At 43.2% G+C, this 18,584-nt stretch overlaps 1 protein-coding gene across 1 annotated transcript; it reads right to left on the reverse strand.

The window, feature by feature from the left end:
• Nucleotides 1-11,233: 11,233 nt before the first annotated feature.
• Nucleotides 11,234-17,100, reverse strand: fhdc3 (FH2 domain containing 3). Its single transcript, XM_030792215.1, has 12 exons — nucleotides 16,666-17,100; nucleotides 15,336-15,397; nucleotides 14,527-14,626; nucleotides 14,276-14,361; nucleotides 13,997-14,097; nucleotides 13,718-13,788; nucleotides 13,450-13,557; nucleotides 13,116-13,186; nucleotides 12,911-13,028; nucleotides 12,658-12,822; nucleotides 11,571-12,460; nucleotides 11,234-11,519 (listed from the first exon to the last, which is right to left on the reverse strand). Exons 1-12 carry the CDS (start codon nucleotides 17,098-17,100, stop codon nucleotides 11,234-11,236), a joined length of 2,493 nt encoding a protein of 830 aa, XP_030648075.1.
• Nucleotides 17,101-18,584: the final 1,484 nt, after the last annotated feature.

Below are 18,584 nucleotides of genomic sequence, written 5' to 3' on the forward strand. Positions count from 1 at the left end.
CTGCTTGGCTTGCAACCAGTAGAGGACAATATAACAGACAGAAAGATCTACCTGTAGCACCTGTAACCTCTGCAACAAACCCGGGAGAAACGGCGGGACATTCCGCATTCAGTGCACGCGACACCGTTGCCGTCTTGAGCGCGCGTGGAACGCTTCGCTGCCCTGCAGGAGACCTCACGGTGACATCTGAGTGTTCTTAAACGTGCAGGCAGGACCGAGGGAGCGTGTGTCAGGGTACGCTCCCGTGGGCTGTGTCGTAACGTTCAACACACACACATACAGAGACATACGCGTACATGTGTACACATGCACAAACACATACGCTTTCACACATAGACGCAGGCAGACAAGCACTCATGCATACAAGTGGGTGCATGCAGACACATAAAGTCGCACACACACACACACGCTCACACACACACACACACACACACACACACACACACACACATACAGAGACATACGCGTGCATGTGTACACATGCACAAACACATACGCTTTCACACATAGATACAGGCAGGCAAGCACTCATGCATACAAGTGGGTGCATGCAGACACACAAAGTCGCACACACACACACACACGCGCGCACACACACACACGCACACAAAAAGAAGCAGTGCATAGATTTATCACTGCAGTAGAAGGAATAGCGTCAACACTAGTACCCTCTGGTTCCACTCAAATGAGAGAGCAGTCTGTGTTGTCTTTGTGCATCAGTATTCTCTTTGTCTTTGCTTTTTACTGAAGGTCAAATAGATATCAAGAGAGGTGACACAATAAACAGAAAATAACAGCTATCAGATAATGCCCAGCCATTAAATAATCGCATACTAAACAGTTTTCTCTGCTGATCATAATCTACCAACGATGAGCACAAAGACGAGCTTGACAAACTAAGACAAAATGAAACGGGCATTGTTTTAGCAAAGACTACACAATTCCTGTGTTAATCGTTTGATAATCACTGGACATAAACATCTAATCACATAGCGCTCCAGACACCTCAACCTGACTCAAAAAGGCTAAACAAAAAATACAGAACTCCATTACACAACTCCTTCCTTCTCTACAGTGAAGAAGTCATCAGAAATGACCTGCAATGAGTTTTCATCATCAACCTATCTAAAATAACTTCCCAGTGAGCATCAGCGAAGTCTGTTTTGAGTAAATCACAGGGTTAAGCGTGGATACCTGACATGCTGACCCTGGACGGGTCTATGAACTGTTCCCGTTTCTCAACACCTGATTTACAAAGAGCACAGTACTGAATTTACTGAAAAAAAAGAGAAAAGCATCCAAGGCCTGCTCACATGATAAGAGATAATCCACAAAAGACAGCTAATGTGAGATGATTAAGCGCAGAGATTTCCGGAGCTCAGATCCGACCGAACGAACGCTACTCACGGGGCAAATCTATAAAAGTGCTGCAGAGATCTTGTGTTTTTTCTTTTTCCTTTAATCAGACTGGGAAGAGGCAGGTGTCTGCACTCGGGAACAATAAACAAAGGGCAAAGAAAGCTATCTAATGATACGGTCAAAGATTAACCACAATTGCTCAAGTAAACTGTAAAATCGTTTTTAATCCTGCACCATGGAACCCAGTCAAATATTGCTTTCTTACCAAAGTACTTGAAGTGTAGAAACTGAGCTGTGCAGACTTAAATCACTTATGAGCACATGGATGTGTGTGTGTGTCTATGTCCATGTCTGTGTGTGTGTGTGTGTGTGACTGAATGACTGTTCAGCCCTAAGATAAAAAGGGCAGAATAGGCTTTATTGTCACTATTGTCCACAGCAACAGAAGCTCCTCAATGCTTATCAGACACCGCAGAGAGGAAAGATTATAAAGACACATGGGCTAGGGACTCTACTGTCAAAGTCTCGATTTATACCTTACACCCACATACACACACACACACACACACGCACACACACACGCGCACACACACGCGCACACACACGCGCACACACACACACACACACACACACACACACACACACATACACACACACATAAACTCAAACAAACACACACACACACACACACACACACACACACTCAGTAAAATTCCCCTGAGGTGAAAATAGAGCCAAAATAAGTGTCTCTCTTTGGTCCCCTCTGTCAGTAGTAACTAATGAGGAGAACAAGGGTGACATGTCATTGGTGACTGGCTTTAATGTCATGCTGGGATTGGCTGAGCAGGGAGCAGACACAAAGCATGCATAAAAAAAGAAATCCACATCCCTTTCATGGGAACGAAACATTTGTCACTATGTCTGCATCAGTGTCCCCATATGAATCATAATTTCAACACAATTAAACACCACCACAAGAAGGAGTCTATAAAACTCCATCTCCATGTCCAGCAGGGAAACACATGCTTTTCCTGTACTAATGAAAGGACCGGGGCAACAGAAATAAAACGCGAATTTTTGAATAACAGTCGGAATAAACATGTTCTCAAGTTCTGTTTATATACCAATAACTATGGTTTAAATTCAAACCAAACAAGAAGCCATAATTATAGGAATGGTAACAGACTGAGGTTAGGGAGAATTCCATCTGAGTCTTCCATCAGACAGACTGTGTCTACTGGGTTTCCACAGGCCTGATAGAGGGTATCTCTGAAAAGCTGTAAGTTCAGGTCTGCCTTTCGAACACGCTCGTGTTCTTTGCTGGTTCTTCATGGTAACTGTAGCATTTCCAAGGTGAAACCTTTTTCTTTTTTTTTTCCCTACCATCCATTCCTCCCCATCTCCCTTTTTCTCTCAGTGACATTCCAGCCATGCCAGCTGGACATTCCTGATCTCCTGTGCGACTGCCCCCACCCCATCCCACCCCACCCCACTCCTGCCCACCCCCCATGCAGTTTCCGCAGTTTCTACCCTTGCCTCCGTGTTGTCAGACAACACACTTCTTTAATGTCATTCATTTTGCTCATGCTCTTCTTAAAAGCCTTTGTCTGCACCCAACACAGCACAATGCACAGGGATCAGACCACATGGACAGACGATTCTTCCCACCCACCCCCACAGCAATCACACTCTTAAGACAGCAAGTGGTCTCTGCTCCCAGCCTTCTTCATTAGCAGCAACATCATCCAAACCAAAGAGAGATTCTGCGTTTAAAAAAAAAAAAAAAAAAAAAAGCTGTTCAGGTTCGATTTTAACAATGTGATTATCAGGACACCGTCCGTAAGGTTGAGAGCTGGCGTTACTCTTCTGAAACCGCAAAATTGAAACCTCAACCTTCGAGCCACACATAATGAGCTTTATGCTTTTCTTCTCCTCCAGGGATCAGTCACTTATTTTCGTTCCCAGGCTTTAAAGTAACTAATTACCGATCTCGTCGGGCTTGATTAGAAAGAAGGCTAAAACCAATTACACATATCTCCTTTCTTTAACCTCTGTTCTTAGTGTCAGTCTTGTCTTAATGGTATGTACAAAGAGCTGAGATCATCCTGAATTGCCTAACTTGTAGTGATGTTGATTAGAGTTTGTCCTGGCATGTTATAGTTGTCTTTGGTGTATGCTGCACACACTACTCCCCTGATGTTTGGGCCGCCCTTTTAGTAAAGTTAACACAAGCCAACATATCAAACCCGTGAGTCATCCTTCAGTTCTTTTCCTTCAGTGAAGTCAGGAAGAGTTTCTTAGTGAGAGAGGGACCAGAGACTGATGATAACACAGTATCACAGACACAAACTTGTACTTCTCTAGAGAGACAGTTCAGTGTAATGGGTGCATAAGTATACGTAACAAAATATCCATTAGGATCACTATACGCAAACAGCCTTGAAAGATCTTTGACCACGGACAACCAAGCATTCATAACGCTGACTGATAGGCTAACATAGACCTTGCCTGGGAGCAGAGCGCTGGTCTAGACATAGCACCCACTGCTGTGTGTACAGGTGCACCAGAAAAGATGACTGTGCTAAAACGAACACAGACATCTTACCTCTCTCCTTGTCAAATGTAAAAACACACAGCTTTTTTTTTGTTGTTAAATCTGTTCATAAGGACACAGAAGCACAACAGGAAGCTCCTAGGTGTTTTGTTAGTGTCGGTGAATATTTTCGTAGCCTCCGCGAGCTGGACGAAGAAGAAGAGGTTAGACACTGCGGTAAATGAATCAGTGCGGCCCAACCCCGGGACGCACGCTGAAGGCTTAATGAGGGCTGGGGATGGAGAGAATACGGAGAGGGAAGGAGAGCAGTGAAAAAGCACGGAACAAACGAGGGAGCTATAATACGTTAGAGCAGAGCAAGGACAGAGAGAGAGAGAGAGAGAGAGAGAGAGAGAGAGAGAGAGAGGAAAAAAGCGGGAGAGCCAGTACTCACGTGAGCTTTTCGAAGAGAAAGAAGGAGGGAAAAAAGAAAAAGAAGAAGAGAAAAGAAGGCTCAGCACAGCATCAGCAGAACAATCCAAACAGTCATGCGTCCATCTTTTGTACTCCACATCCCAGAGAGGAAAAGACAAAGGTGGAAACAAATCCAGACAGAAGAGAAGAGGGGCATAAAAACAGGCAGAAAGGGTTAGAAGCAAAAGCACCGGGGTGGGAGCATCAGCCATAGACTGTGTGTGTGTGTGTGTGTGTGAGTGAGCGTGAGAGAAAGAGAGAGAGAGAGAGAGAGAGAGAGAGAGAGAGAGAGAGAGAGAGAGAGAGAGTGAAGGGGGAGGGATGGAGACAGGAGGTGGAAGTGCGAGCGTATTGGCTGCTCGAAGAAGAGGAGGGGGGGAGAATATCCAATGCTACGAGGAAGGTGCTGAGCGGAGCAGGCGTACAATGGCAGAGGAAAAAGAGAGAGAAGTCATCTTCCAGCGTCAGGCATTGGTTCCAGCATTCCTCTAACAGAGACATACAGGAATTTCTCTCTCTCTCTGTCTCTCTCTGTCTCTCTCTCTGGCTGTCTGACTGTGGCTTTAGGGGAATGTGGGTATTTAAAATCCACACATGTGGAGGAGCGGGAGGGAAGGAGAGGGAGGAACAGAGAGCATCTTCATTAAAGAACTGACCGCAGCTTATCTCTCTCACTCCTTAAAAGGGCAAGGTGATGTGATGGACAAGAAAGATCCAGATCAGAAAAGTGGTTTTGTGTAGAAACGTGCACGAATCATTATCTTCCCAAGCAAGAAGACAGAGGTCACATAACATCATACAGGGATCACTGAGACAATGGTGTGCGACAGCCACCCTAGACCCTCCCTTCCTCCTCAAAGGGCTTAGAAGTGCTTATTAGCACACACAGTCAGATTGAATAAATGGGTGATTTGATAAGAGCTGAGCTTAAAAACAGTGTGATTAGACTGAAGTAAGTAGAGGTGACTTAGAGTGAATGAGTATTAGAAGAGGGTGAGTGATTAGAGCAGGCCATTCAGTATAAGTTTTTTTTTTAAGTGACAGACCGTGCTGATGTGACAGTCTGATAAACTGAGCAGGAAACAGCAAGAAATAGAAGCACACACAATAGGATGGCCAGGACCAGGGCCTGGTGGAGGGTGCAGCACTTAACATATGCCGAGTTTCTAAGCCAATGCTAAAAATATCTCATCTCTATCTAGTGGAGTGGAATGACTGAAGCCAAACACACAACTGTCAACACAGTTTTCCCCAAATCAGCTTCCTCTTCTGTTCTCTCCCCTTTTTCTGTTCCCTCTGTTAGCAGTGTGGACCCTAACAGTACTTGATGACATTAAATTAGAAAATTAAAAGGGAGGAAGTTAGGGGAAGGGGGGTGAAATGTGTGTGTGTGTGTGTGTGTGGAGGGGGGGTGGTCTTGCTGATGAAAGAAAAGATACATGAGACAAGGGGGGGGGGGTGATTGTGATGGTGGTGGTGGGTGGAGGTAGGCAGGGGCAAGTTTCTCATTGCTGGATTCGATAGCCCGACAGAAAGATGTTGCCATGGAGACTGTATCCAGTACAGCAGAGCCCAGATGGCTGCCTGCTCCTATCTCCTCCCTCCTTCTCTCTCTCTCTCTCTCTCTCTCTCTCCCCCCTGGAGCAGCCTAGCAGAGGAGCAGAACAGACCGGCTAGCCTCACAGCACACTGAACAATTACTCCAACAGAACGGCACTGTGTGTGTGTGTGTGTGTGTGTGTGTGTGTGTGTGTCTAATCCACCCATCTCTGAAAGGCCTCTGGGTATTAGCTCTATGAGAGGCATACAGTGACACTGCATTTTCCCACGTTCTGCTTCCACAGACTCCCTCAAAACACTCACAGAAATCATTCCTCACCCGTCATCAATACAACAAAAACGAAAAAGAAAAACACAAAAATGAGATATCAAGGTTGATATTTCTGCTCTGTGGCACTTCATCCATGCAATATCTTGCTATCCAACTGGAGACAGACCATTGTTTGTGCTGGCACAGATACTTTAATCAATAATTTTATTGTTGTACTGTGGTATGTTAAATCATAAAAAAAAAGGTAGAGGGGTGGGGGGCAGGGAGCTAGCAAACATTTGAGTTGTACTGGTTATTACAGCGAAAGACCTTAGCTAATCACTTGAAGTGAATGGGGATTAATTCCTGGACACACTACTCCGTATTAAAAAGACTGTTGTAATTTTAATGATTCTGGGGATGTAAAACCCCAATCGAAATCTTAGCCTCAGTTAATCAACTTACTCCAGATCAAAGTTCACAGTCGCCAGACACGCCATGGTTCTCTCACCCTTCAAACCTGCCTGAAAATCAATTTTACATTCCTCTCTTTCTCATGAATGAGTTTGTTTACTGTTCTCTTCTGATTGAAACATCACTAAAATATTCAAAATAATATACATTTAATGTTTCTTTTTGTGATTAAGGTGAGGATTGCTGTTATGAACGGGCTCTACATTACAGTAGGAGTGCCATGTGATAGAGTCAGTCATGATGTCACAATTGAAGGGAGGGGCCAGACATTGCAATTGCCCTGTGTAACAGTTCCCTAGAAGGCAATAACTGAATTAAGTCTAACTGTAGCGTGACAGCGTTATTTCTGCAAGCTGCTGAAACAAAACCCCTCACTGCTCCCATATGATCCGAGAGATTAGTGTGTGCGGCATAACTGTGCGTGTAACTAAGGGCAGCGCTAATTTACATGATAATAATATGGTTGCAGGTTACTCTGAATACACCGTATATACGAAACCAGTTTCCATGAATTGTTCTATTGTGTGACAGATTTGGACTTAACACTTAATGCTGTTGGCCAAATTGTACCTCTCTTCAGTTTCAGCTATTACGCTGCTTGAGTCTGAGAAACTAGATTCATGCTATCTGAAATCTACTTTACAAAAATATTTTCTTGGAACTAAACTGGAAAGAGGACACGTTGTTTACAAAAGGAGGCGGGGACGGGGATTGCACAGGCAAACAAAAACTGGAGAAAAAAAACAATCAAGAGAAATTTCAGTAATCTTTGGATGTAATGCTCTGATAAACTCAGCTTAAGTCCCCATTAAAAGCAATGTGTGCTAAATATGCATATCTTGTCCAAACAAGGACATTTTCTTATATGTTTTATGAAAGGAACTGTTGGTTAATGAAGGATACTTACCACATCATTTTGTTCCCAAAATTGATGTTGCAGATAGTCTCGCTTAAACTGAAATGCCCTTGATACTCCTAGTGAATTTCTATCTGAGAAAGAACAACTTCAAGTGAGTCGAACGCAAATCACTGTAAAATAATGAAGCAGACCAAATACTGAAATAACAGCATGATTGGATGTGTCCTTACATGCAAATCAACCACGAAATGTTCTACTGTCGCATTTGGAATAGAACGAGTACTTAATGCACACCACTGCATTGACTTTCGACAGTTTAGAGATCTGTTCTGAAAAGTGTCGGCTGTGCTGTGCTGATTTCCAAGACAAATGTGGTTATAAATGCGTAAACATTTGAAATGACGTATGTGCTGTACTATTAAGAACTGGTGCCAAGTATCAGGCATCCTTTTCAACGACTTTCCCGTGACGTAAAATACTGCTTGCTAAACATAAGGACCATATTCCCACGGTGTGCTCGTCATCATCCATGTCTATGAGGCACTAAAGCTGGCCATCTAGTGGACATCGGTAGTACAGCGACGGAAGAAAGAAAACATGAAACAAATTTGCAAACGAAAGGACCGTTTGTGACCAGCTCGAGAACACATATTACTCTTATTATTTTATGATACTGTAGTTATACCGAGAGCACACATTAATCTCCTGACGAAATATTTTTATTGGAATTGAGATCTATTGACATAATATGCTTGTGTTTGTGATTTATCCGAATCTGTCAAATATAAAACAGAAATGGAGAGAATACTATGCATATTTAATACCTAAGGACATGCTAATCCACAGCAGTTTCCTGTTCCGTGTTTGTGGAGGTCCTTTTTGTTCTCACTGCTGTTGTTTGACGAGATAAAACACACTAAAATTGCTTCCTCTTTTAAATAGACCAACATCTGAAAGCAACTGTCTAAAAGATCCACATAAACACTTTCCTGCTGCCTGGAGGGTAGTGCATAAACTTTATGAAAATGAAAGATTTCTTTCTCACGGACTGTTCAGAAATGCATTTACCTTTGACTGAATACACACATGTTTTCCATGCAAGTGATCTGTCCACCAAGTATTCCTCTTTTTCCCGCACCTGTCCTGTCTTCCAGTACCTTCCCAAACGGTCTTGTAGTCTCTACTTTTTATTTAAGTTTTCTTTACTTTCTTTCGTTCAAACTTCTTTCCAGCTTATTCCTGCTTTTGCATATCACACCCCTTCTTGGGAGAGAAGATATGCCCTCTAATGTTCTGCAAAAAAAAAAAAAAGGGAGAGAGAGAAAAAAAAAAAGGAAAAAGCCCCTGTGAAGTACAGGAGTCAATGAGGAGCTACAGCCTCAGTGACTCCCTCCTCTGTAACTCATTAGTGGCTGGGGTTACAGGAGGAGAACAAACTGCATGCTGTACTTTCCTCAGTGCTGCCCAGTTCTGTGTTTATTGGAAGCCTACAGAATTTAGATTACAATGTGTCGACTGACCATTCAGTTATTGTTCTACAGTGGTGGTCAGCTACAGATACAGATGGACAACCTGTGGACAACACAGTAATGTAATGGCAGAAGAACAAACAAACAAACAAACAAACAACTATGAATTTTGCATGTTACTTAAGGCTTTAACACATTTTTGCCAACTGTCTGTATTGTGAATAGTTCGTCAGTTTCTAATGGCATGTGACACAAGCTAGAGGGCTGTTCGAGAGGGTTAATTCTCGACGTGCCTTTTTTTCCCCCCTTTTCAAAGACCCTTTCTACAGTACAGATCTAGCCCATGGCTGCATTGTGTGACGGAGCAGAAGAGGGACTGTGATCCTGAATGAAAGAAGAGTCTGTGTGCAGCACTTTGGTCTGGTGGGGGTGGCAGATGAGTGGGGGTGTTACTATTTCACTCTGACACGGGCAAACTGAGATCAGCCTGTAAACAAATACCGTCTCCTGGGCAACAGGGCAAAATGCCCCCTGTTTATATCTTTCTCGATCTCTTGTAACAAGAGCAGAGTGATGAAGAGAGAAAGACTTGGGACACCAGACTTGGAACAGAAATAATGGATGAAGGGAAAAAGACAGGGAGGGGAACACCTTATATCAAGTAGTCTTGTTGAGAGAAGACAGTAACACCATTCTGTCTAGAACTTTCTACCATTCGTGGCTTCAAAGACTCTTCAACTCCTACATCACGTCACACTCGAGTGACAAGCTTGCCAATTATTGACACCAAGAGGTGACTGACAGATTGAATACAAATTTAAAAGTGTTAACCTTTGTTTACATTGAAAGTTCTTGCCATTCAGACACATAAAACATTCAACAGATACAGTTTCACTGACCTAAATATGTGTATAGTGTTAAAGTTCAGTCTGGGTTGGACCCTAACCAACTGTCTGTATCTGCAAGCCTCAGGTTTTAGGCCTTGCTTAGAATAATCCCAAATAAATGAGAAACACAAAGCCAAGAAAATGAAGAAAATAAAGTGCTTTTGTGCATTTTACATTCAACAAGTTTCCCTCCCCTGGTGAAGGTAGCCAAGACATTTTTATATTTATAATAGATTATATTAACTATGGATCCCTGAGGGATATGGAGGGCTTGATGCAGTGGGTCTATGGTGCATGGACAAAGCCAGAGACACCAGAGACAGAGAGCAGGTCAACAGGGGCTGTTTATTCTCCCAGAACTTCAGTATAAAATACAAAAACAACTCAAAAATAAAGAGCTTCATTTAGCCTCTAAACATACAGGTGAAAAACACCAGCCCAGGGAAGCCTCTTTTAAAACAGCAGCCTAAAGCCCTCTTTCCAGGGGGGTATTCCAGAAAGCAGGTTTAGTGAAAACTCTGAGTTAGTAGTAAACCTCCTAATAGAAGAGCCCCATGGCTTTGTTTTGCTAGGAGAATGAAGCCATAGGGCTCTTCTATTAGGAGGTTTTCTACTTTCTCTGAGTTAACTAACTTTGAGTTTTCACTTAAACCCGCTTTCTGGAATACCCCCCAGGTTACAGAGAGGCTGTCTTTTAACACCTGAGCTGATTAACGGCCCAACAGTCTGCACCTGTGGCTCATCTCCCCATGGGGAAGAAGTTTCTGGAAATCTTTTCCCCATTATATTTCTGACCCCCAAGTTCCACAGCGATGAAGAACCCCAACCTTTGTCACAAAGATTCCTCTCTCAGTGTTAAATTAAGTTTCATAAAATATCACAATTGAAAATAAATAAAAAATAATAATAATAAAAGGACCAATACATAAAGCTTAAAAATGAAGAAAACACTTTATTGTACAAAAATATGACATGGCTCTGTGAAAGACTGAACATAAACACGGAGAAGGAATTTGAAAGGACATTACTGTGGTACAGCACTGCTCAGAACCTGTGCCACTGAGACATCTCTGCGTCTCTGGAGGGCGTAAAGAATCGCTTTCTCACTTTTTAGTCTTTGGTATAGACAAAAGAAAAATAAATAAAATGTGTGTGCAAAGATGTTAATAATTATATTGTACAGTCTATTCACAACGACGTCACAAAACGATCCCCCAAGACAAGTTCATATTTATCTTGGTTCAATAAAAATACAGTGGAATGATTCTTTGAAAAATTTGTGATAACAATAAAAAGTAATATTAACCAAAACAAGACTCGATATAAAATACATCTGAAACAGAGAAACCCACAAATTCCTTAATGTCTCTAAGTTCTAGTGTCGGTTCCTCTGGAGCCCTGGCCCAGTTCTGGAGGTTGTCTGTTCCTTTCTCCAAATCGTCTGAAGAAGGACACAAGTGCTGATGACTCCTGCCTCTTAGTTGGTGGGCCCTGACCGGCTCGTCTCTGGAAGACATCTCCCAGACGAAAACTGGGAGCAGATTCGTTACCATCACTCCTTTCGCTGAGTGAGAGCGACCTGAGCATTGGCCCCTGGGCCGGAGTCCTCTTCAAAGGGCAGTCAGGTAACGACAAAGAGGTCCCTGCGGGCAAACTTGATGGATCGGCCGACAGGAAGCCGTCGGCCGACTTCATTTTGCCCAGCTGAGAAAGGGGAGGGGCCTTCGGGCGTACTGGAGTATCGGGTAACGCCCACACTTCGTCATCAAGGTCGTCGCCGCGGGAGATGGTGAAAGAGTGCCGGCGGTGGGGTTTGGTATGGGGGGTCATGCGAGGGCTGAGAATGGTCCAAGGGGATCCTAGACCTCCGAGACTGTTTTGGAGAAAAACGTTCATCTCCCGATGTTGAGGGGAGTTGAAACGTCCCTCGGGCGAGCGCTGGAGATCCGGAGCGGGCTCGTCTTTCAGACTACCGCGGCTCGTCTGGTAGCGTAAGACCTTACAAGACACCTCACGCATCTTCTCCACTTCCTCCGCATCCAATCCCTTGTTGTCTCCTTTGGTCCCCTCTTCATCCTCAGATGACACGGTGCTGCGTTTGCTTTGTGTGGTCCTACAACGGGGCACCCTGCGGTCGCTGCTTTTCGGAGTCACTTTGTCCTCTATGGAGGGTCCTTTCCTCGAATCAACTTGTGGTGATTGGTGGTTCTTTGCAGCATTCTCTATTTCCTCTTGACCACTCAGCACCGGGCTTTTTGCCGAAGGGCTCCTTAAGTCACTGCTGTTCAGCCGCATCAGCACCATCTCTGAGGGGGACGTTGGACTCTCGCTGTCCTCTGACTCCTCCACTAGGGGGCTCTGTTTATTCACCAGGCCTGTGGGGCTCCTGCCTAAGGTTAAAAGCTTGCTGGCCCTCTTGCGTGGACCACGGCTGGAGAGGAAACCGTACAGAACGGACTCCAGAGCTGCGGCCTCTGTCTCCACGTCTCTGGCGGAGCATGTGGCCGTGGAGCGTCGTTTGGCAGCATTCAGGAGTCTCTCCCTCTCTGTCTGCTGTTTCCTCCTCCGCTCCACTGCCTCCCGCTCACGGTTCTCCTGCAAATAACAAAGGAACAGTTTACAGTCAAAAGGTCTGCAAGTGTGTTTATATAAATGGTACTTTATACATTATATGCAAGTTATACAAAATGAAGTTACTTATTAAAATGCAGCATTTGAGCATAAATATCAGAGTTTACTATTATTATTATTGTTAAGATGATGATGATGATGACAAAGATAACTTCGGATACCTGTACAGCCCTCTCAAACTTCTCGCAGAACGAACGAAAGATGGAGCAACATTCGTCTAATTTAAACGAGGAAGGATCCTCACAGAAGTACTCGGCAACAGAGTAACTGACGGCGGACAAATCTCGTAGAGAAGCCCGAATGTCGGCCAGACGACTCTCTGCCTTCTGTAAGAGGACACAGTGCTAGGGTGAGAAAACTTTGTTCGTTTTACTTCTACTCCTCTCGCACTGTATAAGAGCGCACGGCACTCACGTTAAGAAAAGCTTCCATTTGACGTTGCAGATCTGGCTGATTGCTTGAGTCCATCCTGGCCTCCTTGACTTTCTCCACCTCCCTCTGAAAATCTGCCTCTACCTCCAGCTGCTGGATCCTACAGAGCATAGTACAATTGATGAAAAATGAATTTTCATTTCGGCATATGATATTTCAGCGTGATTCAGAACAGATGATTGATTACCTAGAAGCAGCTCCAACATGCTGAAGCTGATCCGGAAAGTTCAGTAGGCTGGGATCAATCTGCTGTGCTTGCTGTTGTTATGAGAGATATGAGGAAAAACAGTATACATAAAAAAAAAATACAAGCATTGAAGCAGAATTTAAAAACTGAGCATTCACTCGTAACTGTTTCCAAAAATTAGTCCTGGGCACTCACTTAAATTCCTAATTCTGTTAATCAAGGACTTTTTTTTTTTTTTAAATGAGGTTTGTTGTCTAGACTACAATAAAAACATGGCGCCAAAACATTCCCAGGGTTCAGTCTGAACACACTGTGATGAGTAACAGTCTCTTACCATAGCCACATAGTGCATGAGGTTCATTCCAGGCTTGTTGGCTTTGGTGTCGACCAGTTTCAGCAGAGACGTCATCCTGAACCCGATCGCGCTGCCTGCATAGCCGCCCTACACACACACACACACACAACACAATACGATATTATAAAGTTTACATTCTGCAGTATCCCAGCTGTACCTTATAACATATCTCCTGAAGAGAAACGCGTCAATGACAGAGCGCCAGCTCCGTCGTGAGAGCGAGGGTGAGACGGTGGGAAGCACTTACAGAGTTCATATAGTTTCCTGCTTTCAGGACCAGGCGGATGATGGAGTGGAGGTCGTCGCTGGAGAGGAGCTCTGGGGACAGAGAAAAGCTCAACACGTTATCGTTGCTGACGGGGTAAAATTCAGACATGGAATGCTTTCACGTCGCAACCTGGTTTAGCGTCCCTCCACAAATTTATTTCAGTTCAGTCTCTTAGTTGTGGGGAATATTATATGTCCATCTTTTGCACTGATGAAATGACATGTGTTAGTCCTACGGAGAGAAAAGAGAAGACAGTACCTCTGGCAGCAGTGATCATAACAGCAATAGAGTTCTTCAACTCCTCCACAAAAGGGCAAAACTCCTCTCTAAGGAGCAGAGTCCTCAGCCTCTCCTCATAGCTGAAATAACACATACACACACACACACATATGATAAACATATGATCCCTAATCAAGCCTGAGAAAAAAAAAAGAACAGTAAACGTTCAGGTAAAAATGACTGAAAATACACATCAAAAATACAGTTCATTGAGTCTTCACTACCAGCAGAGGTGTAAATAAGTTCTCTGACACTTACCCTGGCACTTTTACCAGCATCACCATGAACCTGTCGGCTTCAGTTAACTGATCCATATCCCCGCTGAATGACTTCAGCCTCTTTACCTGTGAATAACAACAACAAAAAACAAAACATCCACACCCGCCCAGTGTTTATCAGTATGACTATCAATTGCAATTAACCTTCCAAAACACTCGGTCACATTTAACCACACATGTTACTTCATGTTAGTAGAGTATAAGTGTGATATCATGGGAATCAGTGTGTACCTCTCCATCATCGGGCAGCAGTTTATACAGCTCCTTCAGTTTCTCTGACCCAAAGCAGGGATTTCCCCTTCGCACATCTTCTACTATGCCCCTCAGCGGCCTGCAAAGGGCACCAGAGCAAAAACCAAACCTCAGTTTAAGAATGCATATTTTGTAAATAATGCTTGCATCGATGACTTGCTTTAATGCACAGTTTTTCATATACATTATATACATATACATATGTTCTTGCTGGCCTCTATGGGTTTGCTCTTTAAGTAAGAATTAGAATGACAGCATAATTGGATTGCTTCCATCTGGACAGGATCTGACATCATCAGGTTTCCACAGAAAAAGTCTTTGCCTGTACATGTGAGACGCTACTTTTATTCACATTCTCACAGCAATGTCCCAGGATTGTTCCACTTCTGACATTCTGTGATTCTGTTCCCGCCTCTCTCTGACATTCCGGCGAAATATACATATTTTTTTTTTAAAAAAAAGCTCCCTTATCAGACAGAGTTCAAAGGAAAATGTTGTTTATGATTATTCTGTTCAATTCCACATGATGCATCATGCCCGACCCCCAAACTGGGGAAATGTCACTGCTCTGTCTTAATCTCAGGCCCCTCTTTTTCCTGGAGATGTGCCCCGACAGTGGAATGACAATCGGTTAAGCCAATTCTAGGGCAAAACGTCTGTTCCCCTCCTCTAGGGCAAACCACAGGTTACTGTGCCTAATCAAAGAGGGCGCCCCTTTGATGGCCACAGCATTTCACTATTACGCAAAAGCATTTGGTGGGTTGATTAGTCTTCATTCCAACACTTACCTTTTGAACTGTTTCAGGAAAATCCCAATATTCATACTTTTCTTAGAGTTGATGATTGAGACCTGATTGAGGAGAAAGTATGAGAAGATCAGTCAGATGCTGAGTTGCGTAAAAGATCTTGCAGACTTTTGGATAACAAGTAGCATGTTTCAGTATCTAAAGATTTAAAATTAAAAAAAAAACCCAAAACATATTAACATACACAGGCCTGAAAACAAAAACACAGGGAAAACTGATTTTTGTTTGTTTGCTTGCTTGTTTGTTTGTTTGTTTTTAGTACCAATGAATGTAGCAGCGAAATGAAGAGGACTGATTACACATGCTGTTTGGAATATCATTCTAGAATGCTGGCTGAACAAATGAGCAATCTATGTTTGTCTTTATTTACTTCCTCAGTAACAATTGCCAGCAACCCAACCTAACTCCAAACCCTTTTACTGCATGCAGGTGGAAGTGCACCTTACGAGTGCTATTGTTTCAGATGCTACTAGCAACTGTTACTTCCCTCTCTCTCTCTAAACTTATGTTCCCTTACAGAAGGCCTGTCACGAAAGCAAAAAAAAAAAAAAAAAGTAACCTGGATCACAGTAATGAGGTGGACGAGTCTGACAACCTACGATTAAAAAACAAATAAATAAATGAACGCCGATTCCTGAAATAAATTACGTTGTTTGTCTACCCTTCAAAATTCCACACATCTATTAGAGATGTTCTAGTCCCTGCAATCTGTTGTTTATGTAATAGAAAATTCTAAAGTATATAAGTCATTTAGTGGCAGAGGTATACACAAACAGAAGTGCTGACAGAGTGATAGGAAACTCCCTGAACCCAAAATCAATACAGGCTGAGTCACTGAGTCAAGCTGGAACATTCTGGTGAATCTCACTGATATTTACATAAAAGGAGCAGCGTCACAGAGTCAGGACTGTTAAACAACTGATTTTTAAAATGAATTGTACACATATATCTAAACCATACACATCTCAAACAAAAAGAAAAAGGTCAAAAGAAACTCGATGATATATTAGCATGTCAATCTAAGGTCTTAACAACGTCAAAATGTGCTCATTTTTGGTCCACTGGAGGGATTAAAAAGAGTGTCAGTTATCACAAAGGTCAAAGGGTCATTGTGCCTTTGTGTTTGACAAAAATCATCACATTTCAGAAAGTTTGAAGTTAGAACAGTATCTAACTTGGATCAGTTACTCCAGAAGAATGGAAGCCGTGTTTAATTGACAATTTCACGCAGTAATGCAGTTACTTGTATTTTAGCTGACGTATTAATACTAATACAATGCAACTACTCAGGTCATCGGATGTCAGCACTCACCCTTTCAGGTCTTTGCCCGGACGGCGAGAGGCCGCGGACACTCTTCCTAACCGTTCCGTTCTTTCGTGGAAGCTGCTCCACGTCGCTGCGACTGAAGAGCTCCTCAATACGCTTTGTGTCCAGCTGAAAGTCCTCCTTCGACCGCTGCGAAGTCCACACATTGCGCTTGCCCAACACACTGTGCCGCGGTATGGCATCCCAATTAAAGTTGCGCATTCTCGAGCGCCGCTGCACTGTTCGGGAGAATGCATCGCCCTTGGATGTGGGAGGAGGTGGCGGAGGTGGAGGTGGTGGAGGAGGAGGTGGAGGTGCTGGAGCTGGAGGAGGTGGTGGAGGATGAGGTGTTGATCTGACGGTTTGGTTTGGACGCTGAGAGGTTGAATCGAGGGGTTGCCGTAGTAGAAGTGCCGCATCTATCAAACCAACTGTCTCCATTGGTATTTACTAGCTAAATGTTCAAGAGCTGCAAACTCCAATGGTGTCTGAGAGGAGCAACCCAATGATCTACAGCCGATTCAATCAATAGAACTGTGGGAGAAAAAATGAGAGGCGCATTCTCAGTCATAAAAATACACTTGTATTTTTTTGAGATGTGCAGGCTAAACGAAAAACAAACAAACGAATGAACAAAACAAAACAACAGAGTGCTAACATCCATCTAAGAAATGGTTCACCAACCTGGGCCACAGTGCAACTTGCTAAACTTGGGCTACATTTCAAAACATACAAGGTGCAGAGTTCGGAGGTGCGCAGCGAACAGGTATTTCCGTTGATGACTTAATGACTCTACAGGCAACTATTTGAAAGCGATATCGATGAGAGCGGACCGCATTATGAGATACAGGCACATAAAAGTACATTTGACTCACTTGTTCAGGCGAGGAATGTATCTTGGAAACAGCTCAGAAGTTAAACATGCCATTAAGTTAAGATCGAGAATATTTTGCATATTTATGGACGCTGTCACATGGGAAAGGAGAGGTCCTGGCTGCTTCGTGATATCAACAATTACAGCTTATGTTCAGTGAACTGGCCTTCAACACTGACATTCACTTCTGTAAAATTACAGTAGACAATTAACTGTGGCACTCTAGCATAGCACCGAACTGTTGTCTCAGTTTTGGTCGATACTGGCTCATGGCTGCTGATCCAATAACCACGTCTCTGTTCCAAACATTTTTTTTTAAATAATATTTTAAATACTTTAAGTAAGAACGAAGCTAAGTTCGATCACAGAGTGTAAAGACGGCCACAAAGAACCGATGCAAATATTATGAAATCCACTGATATATTCCACACTACTTTTCAATTATGCGAACACCAGCAATCAAGTCTAGTAAAGACGCCGCATGATAAGGCTTAAAAAAACCCCACATCCAGCTAATGCGAAAGCTTCATCAAGGTTAATTCAAATCATACAATGAAAACAAATTTATGTACGTACCGGCTCCAAAAATGATGCACCACAATGTGAACACGGAAGGTTTGTGATTTAACGTGTAGTCATTGTTACCGAGAAGGAGTATGCATCAAACGGGCCATAAAGTGCCTCACCAAGAGCGCATCCAGTCCCGCCTCCAAAACCCATCCTACACCCCACCTGTTCAGTCTAAGTTCCCTACACCTAGCCCCGGCGGCGAACTTCGCCCGTAAGGAAACGTGGTACTGTGACGCGACTTTGAGTTGCATAGGCTATAGGTCTAAACAAAAATTGAATTTACCGTTCATTTCTTTTTTTGAAGTGTGAGATGAAAAGAAATGCATCAAATTGTTCACAGCTGTTTTATGAATTTGTCTTCCCATCCGCAATTAGCTCATGTGAAATTCACAAGATAAAAATAAGCCTGTGAGGCTCCGTATGATCAGAGGTGTATAAAGTACAAATACTGTTACTATAAAGTACTAAATAGAGTAAAATT

This window comes from Chanos chanos, chromosome 15 (genome assembly GCF_902362185.1).
Source record: "Chanos chanos chromosome 15, fChaCha1.1, whole genome shotgun sequence".
NCBI lineage: Eukaryota > Metazoa > Chordata > Actinopteri > Gonorynchiformes > Chanidae > Chanos > Chanos chanos.

Bases quoted from the DNA above. Each gene is read 5' to 3' on its own strand.
- fhdc3 (XM_030792215.1), bottom strand. From the start codon at position 17,100: ATGGAGACAGTTGGTTTGATAGATGCGGCACTTCTACTACGGCAACCC. The intron at 15,398-16,665 runs GTGAGTGCTGAC...CTCCTCAATCAG, and splicing joins CCGGGCAAAGACCTGAAAGG to GTCTCAATCATCAACTCTAA. The intron at 12,823-12,910 runs GTGAGTGCCGTG...GTCCTCTTACAG, and splicing joins AAATGGAAGCTTTTCTTAAC to AAGGCAGAGAGTCGTCTGGC.